Here is a 15,179-nt window from a genome sequence, read left to right as displayed (position 1 = left end):
AATTTTGCAGCTCAACGTCTATGTTGCACTTGAATTTAGCTGCCTTGAAAATAAGAAAATTTTGCAGCTCAATGTAATGTATGGAGCATCTAGTTGTTCGAGGATACAATAACATCATTGATGGCGCTTTCAAAAGAGCAAACAAAACTAGTCGTCAAGAACTTCTTGAGTACAAAGATAAGAATAAAGTAGCTAACAGAACACCCATTGTACTCACTTACCATCCTGATTTTAAAAATGTGTCATCCATTGTTCAGAAGCATTGCAAAATTATAGAAAATGATTTAAATTTAAATAAAGTTTTTTCATCACCACCAGTCACGACCTTCAGAAGACCTAAAAACATCCGTGACAAATTAGTGACATCTGTATTAGCAAAGCAACCTACTCCATCCCCCGGTTGCTACAAACAATGTGGTCGAAGGAACTGTTTGTGTTGTAAAGCTGCTAATACAAGCAGTTCTTTCATCAGCTCCATTACTAAACAAAATTATACCATCTACTCTAATTCCAACTGTAAAACGGAGAACTCAATTTATATATTAACATGTGACACTTGTGGCATTCAGTATGTGGGAGAAACAATGGACAAATTTAATATTCGCCTCAATAACCATCGTTCATCGTACAAAACCAACAAAAACTGTCCTCCCACAAGACATCTTCGTTCAACGAAACATCCTTTTGATAATGTCACTTTTCAAATTAGAAGTTAACATCGAGTGGGACACCACGGCGAGAAGGAGAAGAGAAAACTTTTGGATCCACCAACTCCACACTTTAGAACCTGATGGTCTTAACGAAAAAGACGAGAAAAGATACAGGAAAGATAAAGAATAATTTAAAACAAAGCATCGTCCTTTTTATCCCGTAATATTGGCCAATGGACGTTACTAACTTCAACTACCAATTATGTATTTTCAAGGCAGCTAAATCCAAGTGCAACATATACATTGAGCTGCAAAATTTTCTTATTTTCAAGGCAGCTAAATTCAAGTGCAACATAGACATTGAGCTGCAAAATTTTCTTATTTTCAAGGCACCTAAGTGCAACGTATACATTGAGCTGCAAAAGTTTCTTATCATCTACATCCGATTTCACCTGGATAGATGCACGATTGATAAATTAAAGCTAGTTGGTCTAGCGAAATTATAATTGCGTTTATTTTCATCATTTTGTAAATATTTTAAACATTCTTATATTTACATACTAAATAGTGTGTTTAAATTACATTGTTAGGCAATTTATAATTTATTTGTGTAATTGAATTAATCTCTGTACTGATTAATCCACACTCCCATAGATTTGTATGTCATGTGCTGCTATTTATAGGCACTTATATAGATATATTTTATATAATCACTGATAATTTTAATTATTATTCTACAAATTCCCTAATATGATTTCAGGGATTATCAATAATTAAAAGCTTCAAAGAGGATATCTCAAACCAAAGTGGTTTCAGCCAGGCCTCTACAATAACTTTTTTTTCAACTTGTCCCGTAGGACAAGTACATACTAAAATTTACTTGTCCGAATGAAATTAATACTTGTCCAAAACATTTCTATTAAAAATAACCTTTTTACATATTTAGTTGATTAAAGGAACAAAACGAATTTAAACAATAGACGGGATTTGATTATTTTTATTTATTTGAAATACTTTTTCAAAAATATGAGTCAAGTACAACTGAATCTAGTCATGTCACAGGACTTAGGTTCTAGTTTTTCACCAATGCCAGTCTCACCAGACTCTAGACATGAGGAACCATCTGAAAAGCATGTACACTGATTGGATTTGTATCCTGTTTTCCTGTTGGAAAAAGTTTATTGAAATGCAATCAATAAAAAGAAGAAGATAAGGTCTGATTGCCAATGAGACAACTCTCTGCAAGAGACCAAATGACACAGAAATTAACAACTATAGGTCACCATGTTGTCAGTATTGTTTTTTTTCTTCTTATGATCAATTATGATTTTGCGAATTTTATGGTAAATGAAAAAAATATTTTTGTGAAAAAATTACGGTATGGTATTTGTTATAAGGATATCCTGCCTTGCCAAATTGTCTATCAATCATGTCTACTAAATATGTCTCCTACGGTGCCAAACTGTCTATTAAACTGGAGCTTAACCTGTCGAGGTGACGAACTGTCCTGTAAAGTTACCTTATCTACAAAACGCATCATTGATTCAGATCAGTAAGACTGGTTTCCGAGAATAGTATACCTTTTACCTGTTAAAAAGTACCTGTCAAAGAACCAGTTAAAAATTATCGATTTGACATGTTTAAACATGTTGAAGAAAAAGGTTTTGCATTTGAATAAACGGAATGCAGAAACATGTCAAATTAATTTGTTTTCTTTTTTTTTTGTTTATAATTACTTTGTTTATCAAAGTTGGATTCGATTATTTTCTGCTGAATAATTGTACTTGTCCCGACGGACAAGCTTGATACAACTTTTACTTGTCCGACCTTTTTTCCCTCTGGTACCGGACAATCGGACAAGCGTTATTGTCGAGGCCTGCCAGCAAGGATTTGTATAGTCTTACTATACAAATCCTTGGTTCCAGGAAAGGGAGATCCCAAAAAACTAATGGTCAATATTCAAGAAAAGAATGAAAACGGATATCGCCTTGCTATATAGTATGGAATCCTGCTCGGATCTTTGATACAAGAAATCAATTTGAGGTTGCTGATTTCCCTTCATTGGTACAATTTGTACCTTCAGATGTTTGTGCTGAAAACTCTATTTCTCTGAGACGTGCCGTAAAATCTGATATGATGTGGAGGACAAGCTTTTTTTAAATGTTGATATTGTGGTAAAAACAGATGTGAATTTGATAGATATGCCTGTAGAAAATTAGGACAAATGTGTAATAGTCGATGCCATCCAAATCTAATTTGTAAATAAAATGTTTAATACTAAAATATTATACATAACATTAACATTTATCAAAACGACTGTACACATAAAAAAATAGTTTTATTGACAATTTCATTTTATTTCATATTCTCAACCTAAAAACAATTGCTAAAACAATACGATAAAAAGAATAATCATTATGCCATTTAATATTTTCATCAACCCGCCCGTGTGGGCTCGCTTGATATTATAAATACTAATACAGTCAATACCAAAAAGGGCTCGCTTGATATTATTACTGATAAAGTCAGTATTAAAAACAAAACATTAATTATTCTATATATATTTTGCTTATCATTTAATTATATTGTGCTTATCATTTAATTATATTGTGCTTATCATTTAATTATTTTGTGTATAACATTTCAATATTTTTGTGTCTTTCATATAAATAAATTATGCCTAACGTTTTACAATATTAAGGTTATTATTATGATATATTAAGGTTAACTTTTAAGATATTTCAATATGTTATATATTTTAGTATCATTTCAGTTATTCTGTATAATCCCTGACGTTTTTTCTAGTGATTATACATAATCCCTGAAAGTTTTAGGGATTCTACATAATCCCTGATTATACAAATTCACTGTAACATATATATAATTAAAATACAAAGTGATGACAAAAAACTCACACAATAATTAAAAAAAAATTAATGAAGAATTGCATATATATAGTGAATAGAATACCTTCAGCTTCCTTTCCTTTTCATGTACAATATCCTTGACAATATTAAGGGCTACCAGAACAAAACTTAAGATGAGAATTAAAGGAAACTGTTGCTGAATGACCAGGACATATTTGTCATCATTGTATGGCGGATAGGGATGTCTGTGCAGACCAAGCTCTATCTGCTTCAGTCTGGTCTGGGAACCAGTTTCGTTCGCTATAATGGATATAACTGACTGGCTGATGGCAGTTTGTAATGCTGTAAATCCTTCTCTGACATATCCTGAATAATTACAAATGTAATAATAATAATAATAATAAGTTCTTTATTTAAGGGTAAACACAGTTAGTTACAATTACTAATCTTCCCTGAGGCCCTCATATACAATACAAGTAAAAAAAAAAAAAAAAAAATAATAATAATAAGAGACAAGAGTGCACACGCTGAAATGTCTCGCCTTCTATACTAATCATTGATATTATGTTGATAGTCCTAAGTATAAAGCTTTATTACAACTGTCTCATAAACTTAACATTAACCAAGATAACTAAACAAAGACCAATGAACCATGAAAATGAGGTCAAGGTCAGATGAACCATGCCAGGCAGACCTGTACAGCTAACAATGCTTCTATACAACATATATAGTTGACCTATTACTTATAGTTTAAGAAAAATAGACCAAAACACAAAAACTTAACACTGTGCAATGAACCGTAAAAATGAGGTCACGGTCAAAAGAAACCTGCGCTACTGACATAAAGATCATAAAATATTTCCATACACCAAATATAGTTGACCTATGGCATATAGTATTAGATAAAAAGACCAAAACTCAAAAACTGAACTTTGACCACTGAACATGAAAATGAGGTCAAGGTCACATGACATCTGCCCGCTAGACATGTACACCTTACAATCATTCCATACAACAAATATAGTAGACCTATTGCATATAGTATGAAAAAAACAGACCAAAACACAAAAATTTAACTATAACCACTGAACCATGAAAATGAGGTCAAGGTCACATGACATCTGCCCGCTAGACATGTACACCTTACAATCATTCCATACAACAAATATAGTAGACCTATTGCATATAGTATGAGAAAAACAGACCAAAACACAAAAATTTAACTATAACCACTGAACCATGAAAATGAGGTCAAGGTCAGATGACACCTGCCAGTTGGACATGTACACCTTACAGTCCTTCCATAAACCGAATATACTAGCCCTATTGCTTATAGTATCTGAGATATGGACTTGACCACCAAAACTTAACCTTGTTCACTGATCCATGAAATGAGGTCGAGGTCAAGTGAAAACTGTCTGACAGACATGAGGACCTTGCAAGGTACGCACATATCAAATATAGTTATCCTATTACTTATAATAAGAGAGAATTCAACATTACAAAAAATTTGAACTTTTTTTTCAAGTGGTCACTGAACCATGAAAATGAGGTCAAGGACATTGGACATGTGACTGACGGAAACTTCGTAACATGAGGCATCTATATACAAAGTATGAAGCATCTAGGTCTTCCACCTTCTAAAATATAAAGCTTTTAAGAAGTTAGCTAACACCGCCGCCGCCGCCGCCGCTGTAGCCGCCTCCGCCGGATCACTATCCCTATGTCGAGCTTTCTGCAACAAAAGTTGCAGGCTCGACAAAAACTAGAGGCTCTCAAGAGCCTGTGTCGCTCACCTTGGTCTATGTGCATACTAAACAATGGACACAGATAAATTCATGACAAAATTGTGTTTTGGTGATCATGTTGTGTTTGTAGATCTTACTTTACTGGACATTCTTCTTGCTACAATTATCTCTATCTATAATGAACTTGGCCCAGTAATTACAGTGGAAAATATATTCTAAAAATTTACAAAAATTTATTGAAATTGTTAAAAAATGACTATAAAGGGCAATAACTCCTTAAGGAATAAACTGACAATTTTGGTCATGTTGACTTATTTGTAGATCCTACTTTGCTGAACATTATTGCTGTTTACAGTTTATCTCTATCTATTATAATATTCAAGATAATAACCAAAAACTGCAAAATTTCCTTAAAATTACTAATTCTGGGGCAGCAACCCAACAACAGGTTGTCTGTTTTGTCTGAAAATTTCAGGGCAGATAGATCTTGACCTAATAAATTATTTTATCCCATGTCAGATTTGCTATAAATACTTTGGTTTTAGAGTTATAAGCTAAAATCTACATTTTACCCCTATGTTCTATTTTTAGCCATGGCGGCTATCTTGGTTGGTTGGCAGGGTCACGCCACACATTTTTAAAACTAGATACCCAAATGATGGTTGTGGACAAGTTTGGTTAAATTTGGCCCAGTAGTTTCAGAGGAGAAGATTTTTTTAAAAGAATACTAAAATTTTAGAAAAATGGTTAAAAATTGACTATAAAGGACAATAACTCTTAAATTGGTTAACTGACAATTTTGGTCATGTGACTTATTTGTAGATCTTACTTTGCTGAACATTATTGCTGTTTAAAGTTTATCTCTATCTATAATAATATTCAAGATAATAAGCAAACACTGCAAAATTTCCTTAAAATTACTAATTCAGGGGCAGCAATCCAACAACGGGTCGTCCGATTTATCTGAAAATTTCAGGGCAGATAGATCTTGACCTGATTAACAATTTTACCCCTATCAGATTTGCTCTAAATGCTTTGGTTTTTGATTTATAAGCCAAAAACTGCATTTTACCCCTATGTTCTATTTTTAGCCATGGCAGCCATCTTGGTTGGTTTGGAGGGTCACTGGACACAAATTTTAAACTAAATACCCCAATGATGATTGTGGCCAAGTTTGGTTAAATTTGGCCCAGTAGTTTCAGAGGAGAAGATTTTCGTAAAAGAATACTAAAATTTACGAAAAATGGTTAAAAATTGACTATAAAGGGCAATAACTCTTAAAGGGGTCAACTGACCATTTCGGTCATGTGGACTTATTTGTAAATCTTACTTTGCTGAACATTATTGCATTTTACAGTTTATCTCTATCTATAATAATATTCAAGATAATAACCAACCAGGTGCTCCGCAGGGCGCAGCTTTATACGACCGCAGAGGTCGATCCCTGAACAGTTGGGGCAGGTATGGACAAAACATTTAAGCGTGATACAGCTCTGAATTTGGATTGTGATCAAATTTTTGACATTATATGGGTTTTTTACACAAAACAAATGTCAAGATTTTACAAATCAATTAAAGATTTCTTCTTCAAACTTATTTAAATCTAAAATTAAATAGTTGACACAGCATAGATTTCTGACACAGAATGAATGTGGTCTAATGAACTTAAAAGTTTTTTTTGCCTTTGAGCAATTCACTATGCTGTTGAATATTAATCCTGTCAAAAAAATGTTTGAAGAAATTTTCTTTTTATTTATGAAATCTGAAATGAGAACAAGTATGGACACAACTTTTAAGCTAAAAATATTTTAGATAAGATAAGGAAAAAAAAACTTCATCAGCAACATTTTATATTGGCAAATTTCCAATGAAGTTATTTACATAAAGTTATTGGCAAATAAAAATAGAAAATGACATCATAGTCATGTCTGGCAAATGTCCAACATACATTATCTAAAAACATTTTAGATAAGATAAGGAAAAAAAGCTTCATCAGCAACATTTCATATTGGCAAATTTCCAATGAAGTTATTTACATAAAGTTATTGGCAAATAAAAATAGAAAATGACATCATAGTCATGTCTGGCAAATTTCCAACATATATTATCAACTACTATTCTATACAAAGAAAGATAACTCCAATTGAAAATTAATTGCTATTGCACAATATTGTGCAATTAGATATTTCTTGCTATTGTGCAATACTGTGCAATTGAAAATTTCTTGCTATTGCACAATACTTGATATGGAATCCTGATTTGGACCAACTTGAAAACTGGGTCCATAATCAAAAATCAAAGTACATGTTTAGATAAAGCATATCAAATAAGCCCAATAATAAAATTTTTGTTAAAATCAAACTTAGTTTAATTTTGACCCTTTGGACCTTAATGTAGACCAATTTGAAAACTGGACCAAAAATTAAGAATCTACATACACAGTTAGATTTGGCATATCAAAGAACCCATTTATTCAATTTCTGATGAAATCAAACAAAGTTTAATTTTGGACCCCCATTTGGACCAACTTGAAAACTAGGCCAATTATTAAAAATCTAAGTACATTTTTAAATTCAGCATATCAAAGAACCCCAAGGATTCAATTTTTGTTAAAATCAAACTAAGTTTAATTTTGGACCCTTTGGACCTTAAGGCCAACTAAAATTAATTAGTAGATTTTCATCCAAATTTTTGAAAATAATGGGGCGGGTGGGAGGATTTTATTTTTTAAATTTTATTTCATTTGAAACCCTTTTGTGACGAGTTCTTCATATATGCAAGTGTAATAATAAGCTTATGAGGAATCTTACATAATATTTCAAATCCTTAAATAAATATATCTAATTGCGGCTTTAAAAACTTAACAACAAAAACGTGTGAGAAATACTCTCTTCAGTTAGACTACATGTACCTACACAAAATGTATTTTGGTTTCTAAACAATGGTTTGTATTACCATAAAATGAAGCAAATGCATTGGTATATGCAACACAATTATTATGAGTACAGAATAAAATGAAAACTCAGAGAGTGTTGAAAATAATAGGGTTGGTACTTTATATGCAAAATGAAAATATAATTATCATGTAAAACATGAACTTAATAATAAAAAAAAAGTTGTTGTTTTAATGAGTCTTTTTGGGTGTATTGGACATTTGCTGTTTGTCAACATAAAAAGACAGCCATGGGTAAAATCAAAGGTCTTGCATAAATAAAATGCGTATGTTAGTCGACTTTTCAAGTTCAATAAACTGTCATACATCTGACAAGTTCGTGCTTGTGTTTCAATATCTATAATTCAATCATGTTTTCTGTATCAATGGTTTCCACAAATCTTGTGCTTTGGGTATCATTTACAGTTTAAATTTCCTGAGACAAAGTCATTGCATAAATAAAAAAGTCCGCAGTTTTCTAATCACAGAAATTTGTGACATACCGCGATTTGCAGTATTGGAAACAGCGTTTTTCTCGTAACACCAATATTTCATGTCATTCTCGTTATCAATCTTTACTCTCGGAAGATGATGTTATCATCATAGAGCAGCGTAAAGGTCGACTTAATCATTTTGGTTAGATTTACTCGAGGTACAAAACCGAAATTTGAAACAGGAAGCATTGAATGAAACGAAATTTTAACGGTTACCGGTAACGGGAATGAACAAAATCCGGAAATCGTAAATTTTATAAAATAAAAAAATTCGGGGCGGGGCGATTTCAGAAGGGCGGGCGGGGATGAAAATCTATCAATTAATTTTAATTGGCCTAATGTAGACCAATTTGAAAACGGGACAAAAAATTAAGAATCTACATACATAGTTAGATTCGGCATATCAAAGAACCCCAATTATTCAATTTTTGATGAAATCACACAAAGTTCAATTTTGGACCCTTTGGCCCCTTATTCCTAAACTGTTGGGACCAAAACTCCCAAAATCAATCCCAACCTTCCTTTTGTGGTCATAAACCTTGTGTTTAAATTTCATTGATTTCTATTTACTTATACTAAAGTTATTGTGCGAAAACGAAGAATAATGCTTATTTGGGCCCTTTTTTGGCCCTTAATTCCTAAACTGTTGGAACCAAAACTCCCAAAATCAATCCCAACTGTCCTTTTGTAGTCATAAACTTTGTGTCAAAATTTCATAGATTTCTATTCACTTAAACTAAAATTATAGTGCGAAAACCAAGAAAATGCTTATTTGGGCCCTTTTTGGCCCCTAATTCCTAAAATGTTGGGACCAAAACTCCCAAAATCAATCCCAACCTTCCTTTTGTGGTCATAAACCTTGTGTTAAAATTTCATTGATTTCTATTCATTTTTACTAAAGTTAGAGTGCGAAAACTAAAAGTATTCGGACGACTTGACCTGATATACAATTTTACCCCATGTCAGATTTGCTCTAAATGCTTCGGTTTTTGAGTTATAAGCCAAAAACTGCATTTTACCCCTATGTTCTATTTTTAGCCATGGTGGCCATCTTGGTTGGTTGGCCGGGTCACGCCACACATTTTTTAAACTAGATACCCCAATGATGATTGTGGCCAAGTTTGGTTTAATTTGGCCCAGTAGTTTCAGAGGAGAAGATTTTTGTAAAAGTTAACAGACGACGCCGGACGACGCCGGACGACGGAAGCAAAGTGATGAGAAAAGCTCACTTGGCCCTTTGGGTCAGGTGAGCTAAAAAGCAAACATACAACATATAAACACAATTGTATAGACATAATAGTTCAATTAACATGTAACATGATTAAAACATATCAAACAGATACAGATTGCATGTAGTAAATAGATATACTATACAAATCATTAAAATCATACATTCTAAAAAATTAGTAATAGTTGCAATCATTTCAGACTGAATATTGGGACTGTCTCAAGTATTGTTTTATGATTTGTTTAAAAGAGTAAGTGCTTTCCACTTAACGCTGTTTCTCTAACCTTTTACAGGTTACTTAAAAAAATTCATAGCTCCCCTTATGGTTTGACTTTTAAAAATCACATTTCTTTTATCCAAAGAGTGGAATTTTTTATTTCTATTAAATGGCATTAAAACTTGAACACTCTTGTTCTTCAAAATCAAGTTACATTTTGCAATGTGAAATCAGAAAAAATTATCAAATTGAATGTGAAATCAGTAAAAAAAATCATTTTTAAATAACCCCAACCAAAGCTATGCCTAAACCATTTAAAATAACAACTTGATAAAATTTGTTCAACAGTAAGTTTCTTGTGTAATTCATTAAATAATAATATGCTATGAAACTTGAACCATTATTTTTACAAACCTGGATCCCCTCCACAAGATATGTTACTCCTTGGTCCAATTCGTTGATACAATGGAAACATGTACTGTGTAAACCAGTTAGTATCATCTTTTATAGGGTTCAATTTCTGATTTTTATTTTTTGTATTTCTAGGATAAGAACTAAGCCTGATGGAATATTGGATGTGTTTTGTATCCAATAGGTTAGTTTGAAAGACAACTCCACCTAAATATGTTTTTGTGTTGTTCACTGTAGAATTAGCAAAAATTAAGAAGTCCACCATTTCTTCTTCTGTGTTAAAACCTTGAACTGAAAAATGGAAACAATTTTTTAGTAACAAACTCTTTTTCTTTCAAATTATTGAAATTCTGAATTCTTCTACTAAAAATACACTACTGTACTGAACTATATTTTGCACATAAAAAAGTGGCATTAAACTCCATCCATTATTAAATTGGTTCAACATAAACAATTTCTTGTGAAATTTGGTACATGATAATTATAAATGTTAATATATAATCTTAAATAATACTTATTAGGACCATGTGACCATAAGTGTTTCTGGTTTCTGTTTTTTTTTAAACATGTATAGATTAGACCGTTGGTTTTCCTGTTTGAATGGTTTTACACTGGTCATTTTTGGGGCCCTTTATAGCTAGCTGTTAGGTGTGAGTCAATGCTCCGTGTTGAAGACTGTACTTTAACCTATAATAGTTTACTTTTACAAATTGGCACTCATACCACATCTTATACCGTTTGAGAGGTTATACAAGTTTTATGTTGCCACAGAAATTTCTGCACATGTCCCTGTCACTTTTGACTGATAATTGAATATATTTCGTTCAAAATCATGGACATTATCAAGTGCAAAATAACAATCCTTATCGCTTGTTATACATTTCTTTAATGAATACCCATGAAAATATTTTTTAAGAACATAAATAAATAATATATGTTCATTTTCGAATGATTATCTCATATATATCATGTGTATTGAATAATTGTAAAGTGTAAATATCTGTCTGGCAGGTATGATATTACCAATTGTCATTTATTCATCATCCAACATAAGTTGCAGTCAATGAGTCATCCCATGTACTTTGTTTACTTATTGAAAATTGTGATCAAAGGTCTGGAAGGGGAATTTCTTTGAAGAACATTTTGACAATTTTTTGGATATCCATCTTGACTTAGTATATTAGTAATAAAATATTATTGAAATCACACTTCAGAAATGTTGTTTAAATCAATATTGTTACATGTATGTCTGATGAAGAGCCACACTTGGTATTTTCAAAAAGCTCTTGGTTGTTCTGATTTTGATCATAATGGACCACAGATATTGATGCAAAAGAAATTTAAACAGATCATTGATTGAAGAAAATGCTACATGAATTCTATAAAATAGTCAAATTCATTTAATTATTTCAAATGTGAGATTTTCCATTCAATGAAAGCTACTGTTCCTGTGTAAGATAACTAAAAAAGAAATGGTAAGTCATACGTAATAGTGATTTTTCAAAAATATGTAAAATGTACATTTAAATTACTTTTAGTTTATATTTTCTTTTGTGATTGAAAACTGAGTGTTAATTACATGAAACAAATATTAATCTGGTACAGTTTTTGATGTGTACTAAGCTGTTTGTTGTGAACACACTTATAAGTGTTTGTCCCTTCTCTGAAATGAATAGTCAGACCAATGAGGTGTTGAACTAAAAGATGTTAGTCTATTATGGTGTTGAAATATTGGCTGCCCCATCATGGCCCCATTGTAAATATCCTAATCCTTAGGTCATTGGTGGATAATTAACCCACTGACAATCACATGTCTTCTCCTCATAATTACTGTATAAATATTATACTAAACATGTCTTCTCCTCACAATAACTGTATAAATATTATACTAAGTATCCAATTACCATCTGAAAGTGACAACATATTCTTTGTTCTGTTCATAATTTGATTGGTGACATTATTCATTGGTGTGTATGCCATCTGTCTTGGAATTTTAGATGTGAATGGTAAAACCTTAAATTCTGAACAATCAGTCCAATTAACTCCATGTAAAATTGCTTCTGTCTGTACTCTGAATCTAATCAGCAAGAGAATGAGTCCAAAAAATGTTGGTAAACCGATTTCAAAAATTGTCAAAAAGATCTTCCGTTTCTGTATTAAGAAGTTCTTCCACAGTAGCAATGTTAACTGATTCCACTTCCCCATTTTGTTCTTCTATAGATATGCTTAAATATAAAAATGGATTGTATGAACATTCAATTATTTATAAATATTAAAATCAATTTTATTGCTTACATGCAGTGTGAGTACACTACTGAAAGTTCACTTCCAATAAAATAAAATTACAGGGTATAATATACTGACTTGTAATGCACTGGTTCAATTTGATAACTGATGAACTTATGTTATATGGCATTAAATTATGTTCTGTTTCACAATTAAGTATTCGTTCAGAAAGAAAGACTGCTATTAAAAAAGGCAATAACAGCCATTATGTGACTTGTAAAGCCTTTTTCTTTGTAATTGAATTGAATTGAAATTTATATATCTAAATTTTAACTGACTGAAAAGTAATAAAATATTGCAGTTAATCTACTGAAATGACCAGTGTTGTCTCCTGTCAGGTGTATAGATACAGGAAGATGTTTGATCAAATTTACCATATATTTCATCATAAGGAATTGACAAGTATGGCTGTGTTTAATAATCGTAAAATTACACATGTAACTCACAGTACAGACAACCTGTGCATCCAGCAGAGAGCTGCTCTGACTACAGTACAAAAAAGTTTGAGCCAGAAAAATTGCCAGCAGCTTTATTTTGTTGCCAGTTTCAAAAACTTGCAGCCAGTGAGCATGAGTCATGATTTCCTCTACCCAAATTGAAACGTTTACTTTAAATTTCTAGTGCCTAAAGTCTTGATTTCCTCTACCCAATTTGAAACCACGTTAAATTAAATTTCTTGTGGATGGTACAGCTTTTTACTTTAAGGTTGCACCTTGTAAATATAGGAACTTACCTGAGACCATAACTATGGCACTTTTACTATGAAGTTTCGAAAAAAATTATATCCTAGAATGGAAAGTAAATATATATGCACTACTATGCAAACGTCAAAACATAGGGCTGATCAACATATTTTCAACATTTATATGTCATGAACTTCTTTAGAAGAGTTTAAACTTATACCAAAAGTCTGTACTCTCCCCTCCTTTGACTTTGGGACTTCCTCAGAATCCAACATCACAGATTTAAATAAATGTACGTTATACTGGTTTACGTTCCCACATTTTCTCTAAGATAAGATAATTTTATTAACCAATCATGGTGCCCAAAATTTGAGCTGATCAATCAAATGAATTAAAAAATAAAGTACATTAAATGATTCAAATGATCAAAATGATTTCAGTACATTTAAACAAAAACATGAATATACTTCATCAATATTACATATCTACCCAAAAGAGGCCTCAGTGCATGGTCAAATTGTATTTACAAAGTGCAATCTAGTGATGATTTGGCGATGTTATGTTTTTGCCCTGTTATTTTGAGTTTTTTTCTTTCTTTCTGTGAAAGAACAAAACAAACAGGTTCACTGAAACCAAGGGTTAAGCAAGGATTTTGAAGGCCTTAGTCACTTCTATGTGATAAAAAAACAGTTTGACCTTTCTTGGGTAACAGCTTAACATGATGGATTAAAGTACTTTTTGTACATGTGTACAAAAAAACTGTACATGTACATATTGCAAAAGGTTAACAGACATTATAAGAAGATGTGGCATGAGTGCCAATGAGACACTCACTCACGCTGCTCTCCACTCAAGTCACAATTTGTAAAAAGTAAATAATTATAAGTTCAAGTACAGGTTTCAACATGGAGAATTGGCTCACACATTGGCGAACAGCAAGCTACAATGTATAAAGGACCCCAAAATGACTAGTGCAAAACAATTGAAACAGGAAAACCAAAAGTCTAATCTATACAGTAAAACACAAGAAACACTTACATGTATGTCAATATGAACTACTAAACAGGTTTTCTTTTATTTTCTGTGTCCATATTTCATAAGAATACAATAAAAAAAATATAAATAAAGATTGAAACAAAACACCACAAGTAATAGCTTTTTGGAAAAAGCTAGCCGTCTCTTAGCTCATGAAATTGGAAAGTGTTCTCGCTATGTAGATTAATTGATTCAGAATACATACCTGTCAACTGACCCGTATTCTGCGGGTGTGACCCGAGATTTTCACAATTTTAAGGAATCACCCGGGAAACCCGCCAGGTCATTGAATAACCCGAGAATTCCGAAAATGACCCGTTTTCTCCTGGATTTCTTAGCCTTGAGATTGATTTTATAAGTGAATTTCCATTGAAGTACCGGCAAATTCGTAATTCTTTCATGAACAGGAAGTTCAGCTAGGTGTGTAAACTGTCAAATAAGTGCCCCATTTAGTGCATGGCTTCACTTGACAGCTTTGGTGTCAAACACATTGTTAATTAACACTAATTACCTTAGCTTTAGATCGTAAATAAATTTCACTGTTTACAAACATTTTTTCAACTAGAGTTACTTCCCCTTTTTTGTCACCATTCAAAATTGTTCGTTATATTTACTTTTTTGGGGGTAA

At 32.0% G+C, this 15,179-nt stretch overlaps 1 protein-coding gene across 8 annotated transcripts in view; it reads right to left on the bottom strand.

Moving 5' to 3' along the window:
* LOC143044722 (phospholipid-transporting ATPase ABCA3-like) overlaps window positions 1-15,179 on the bottom strand; it is a 61,189-nt gene that overhangs the window by 39,773 nt on the left and 6,237 nt on the right. For 7 of the 8 annotated variants that reach the window (XM_076216815.1, XM_076216820.1, XM_076216823.1 and 4 more), the window contains exons 2-4: window positions 12,452-12,772; window positions 10,551-10,838; window positions 3,621-3,883 (exon numbers count right to left, since the gene is read on the bottom strand). In XM_076216815.1, the coding sequence (XP_076072930.1) occupies window positions 3,621-3,883; window positions 10,551-10,838; window positions 12,452-12,752 (852 nt within the window). In that variant the 5' untranslated portion in view covers window positions 12,753-12,772. The remainder of the gene's footprint in view (window positions 1-3,620; window positions 3,884-10,550; window positions 10,839-12,451; window positions 12,773-15,179) is intronic. The other variant, XM_076216822.1, reaches the window with a different exon arrangement.

The sequence above is a fragment of the Mytilus galloprovincialis genome, chromosome 9 (assembly GCF_965363235.1).
Source record: "Mytilus galloprovincialis chromosome 9, xbMytGall1.hap1.1, whole genome shotgun sequence".
Lineage (NCBI taxonomy): Eukaryota > Metazoa > Mollusca > Bivalvia > Mytilida > Mytilidae > Mytilus > Mytilus galloprovincialis.
This window is presented reverse-complemented; position numbering and strand designations above follow the sequence as displayed.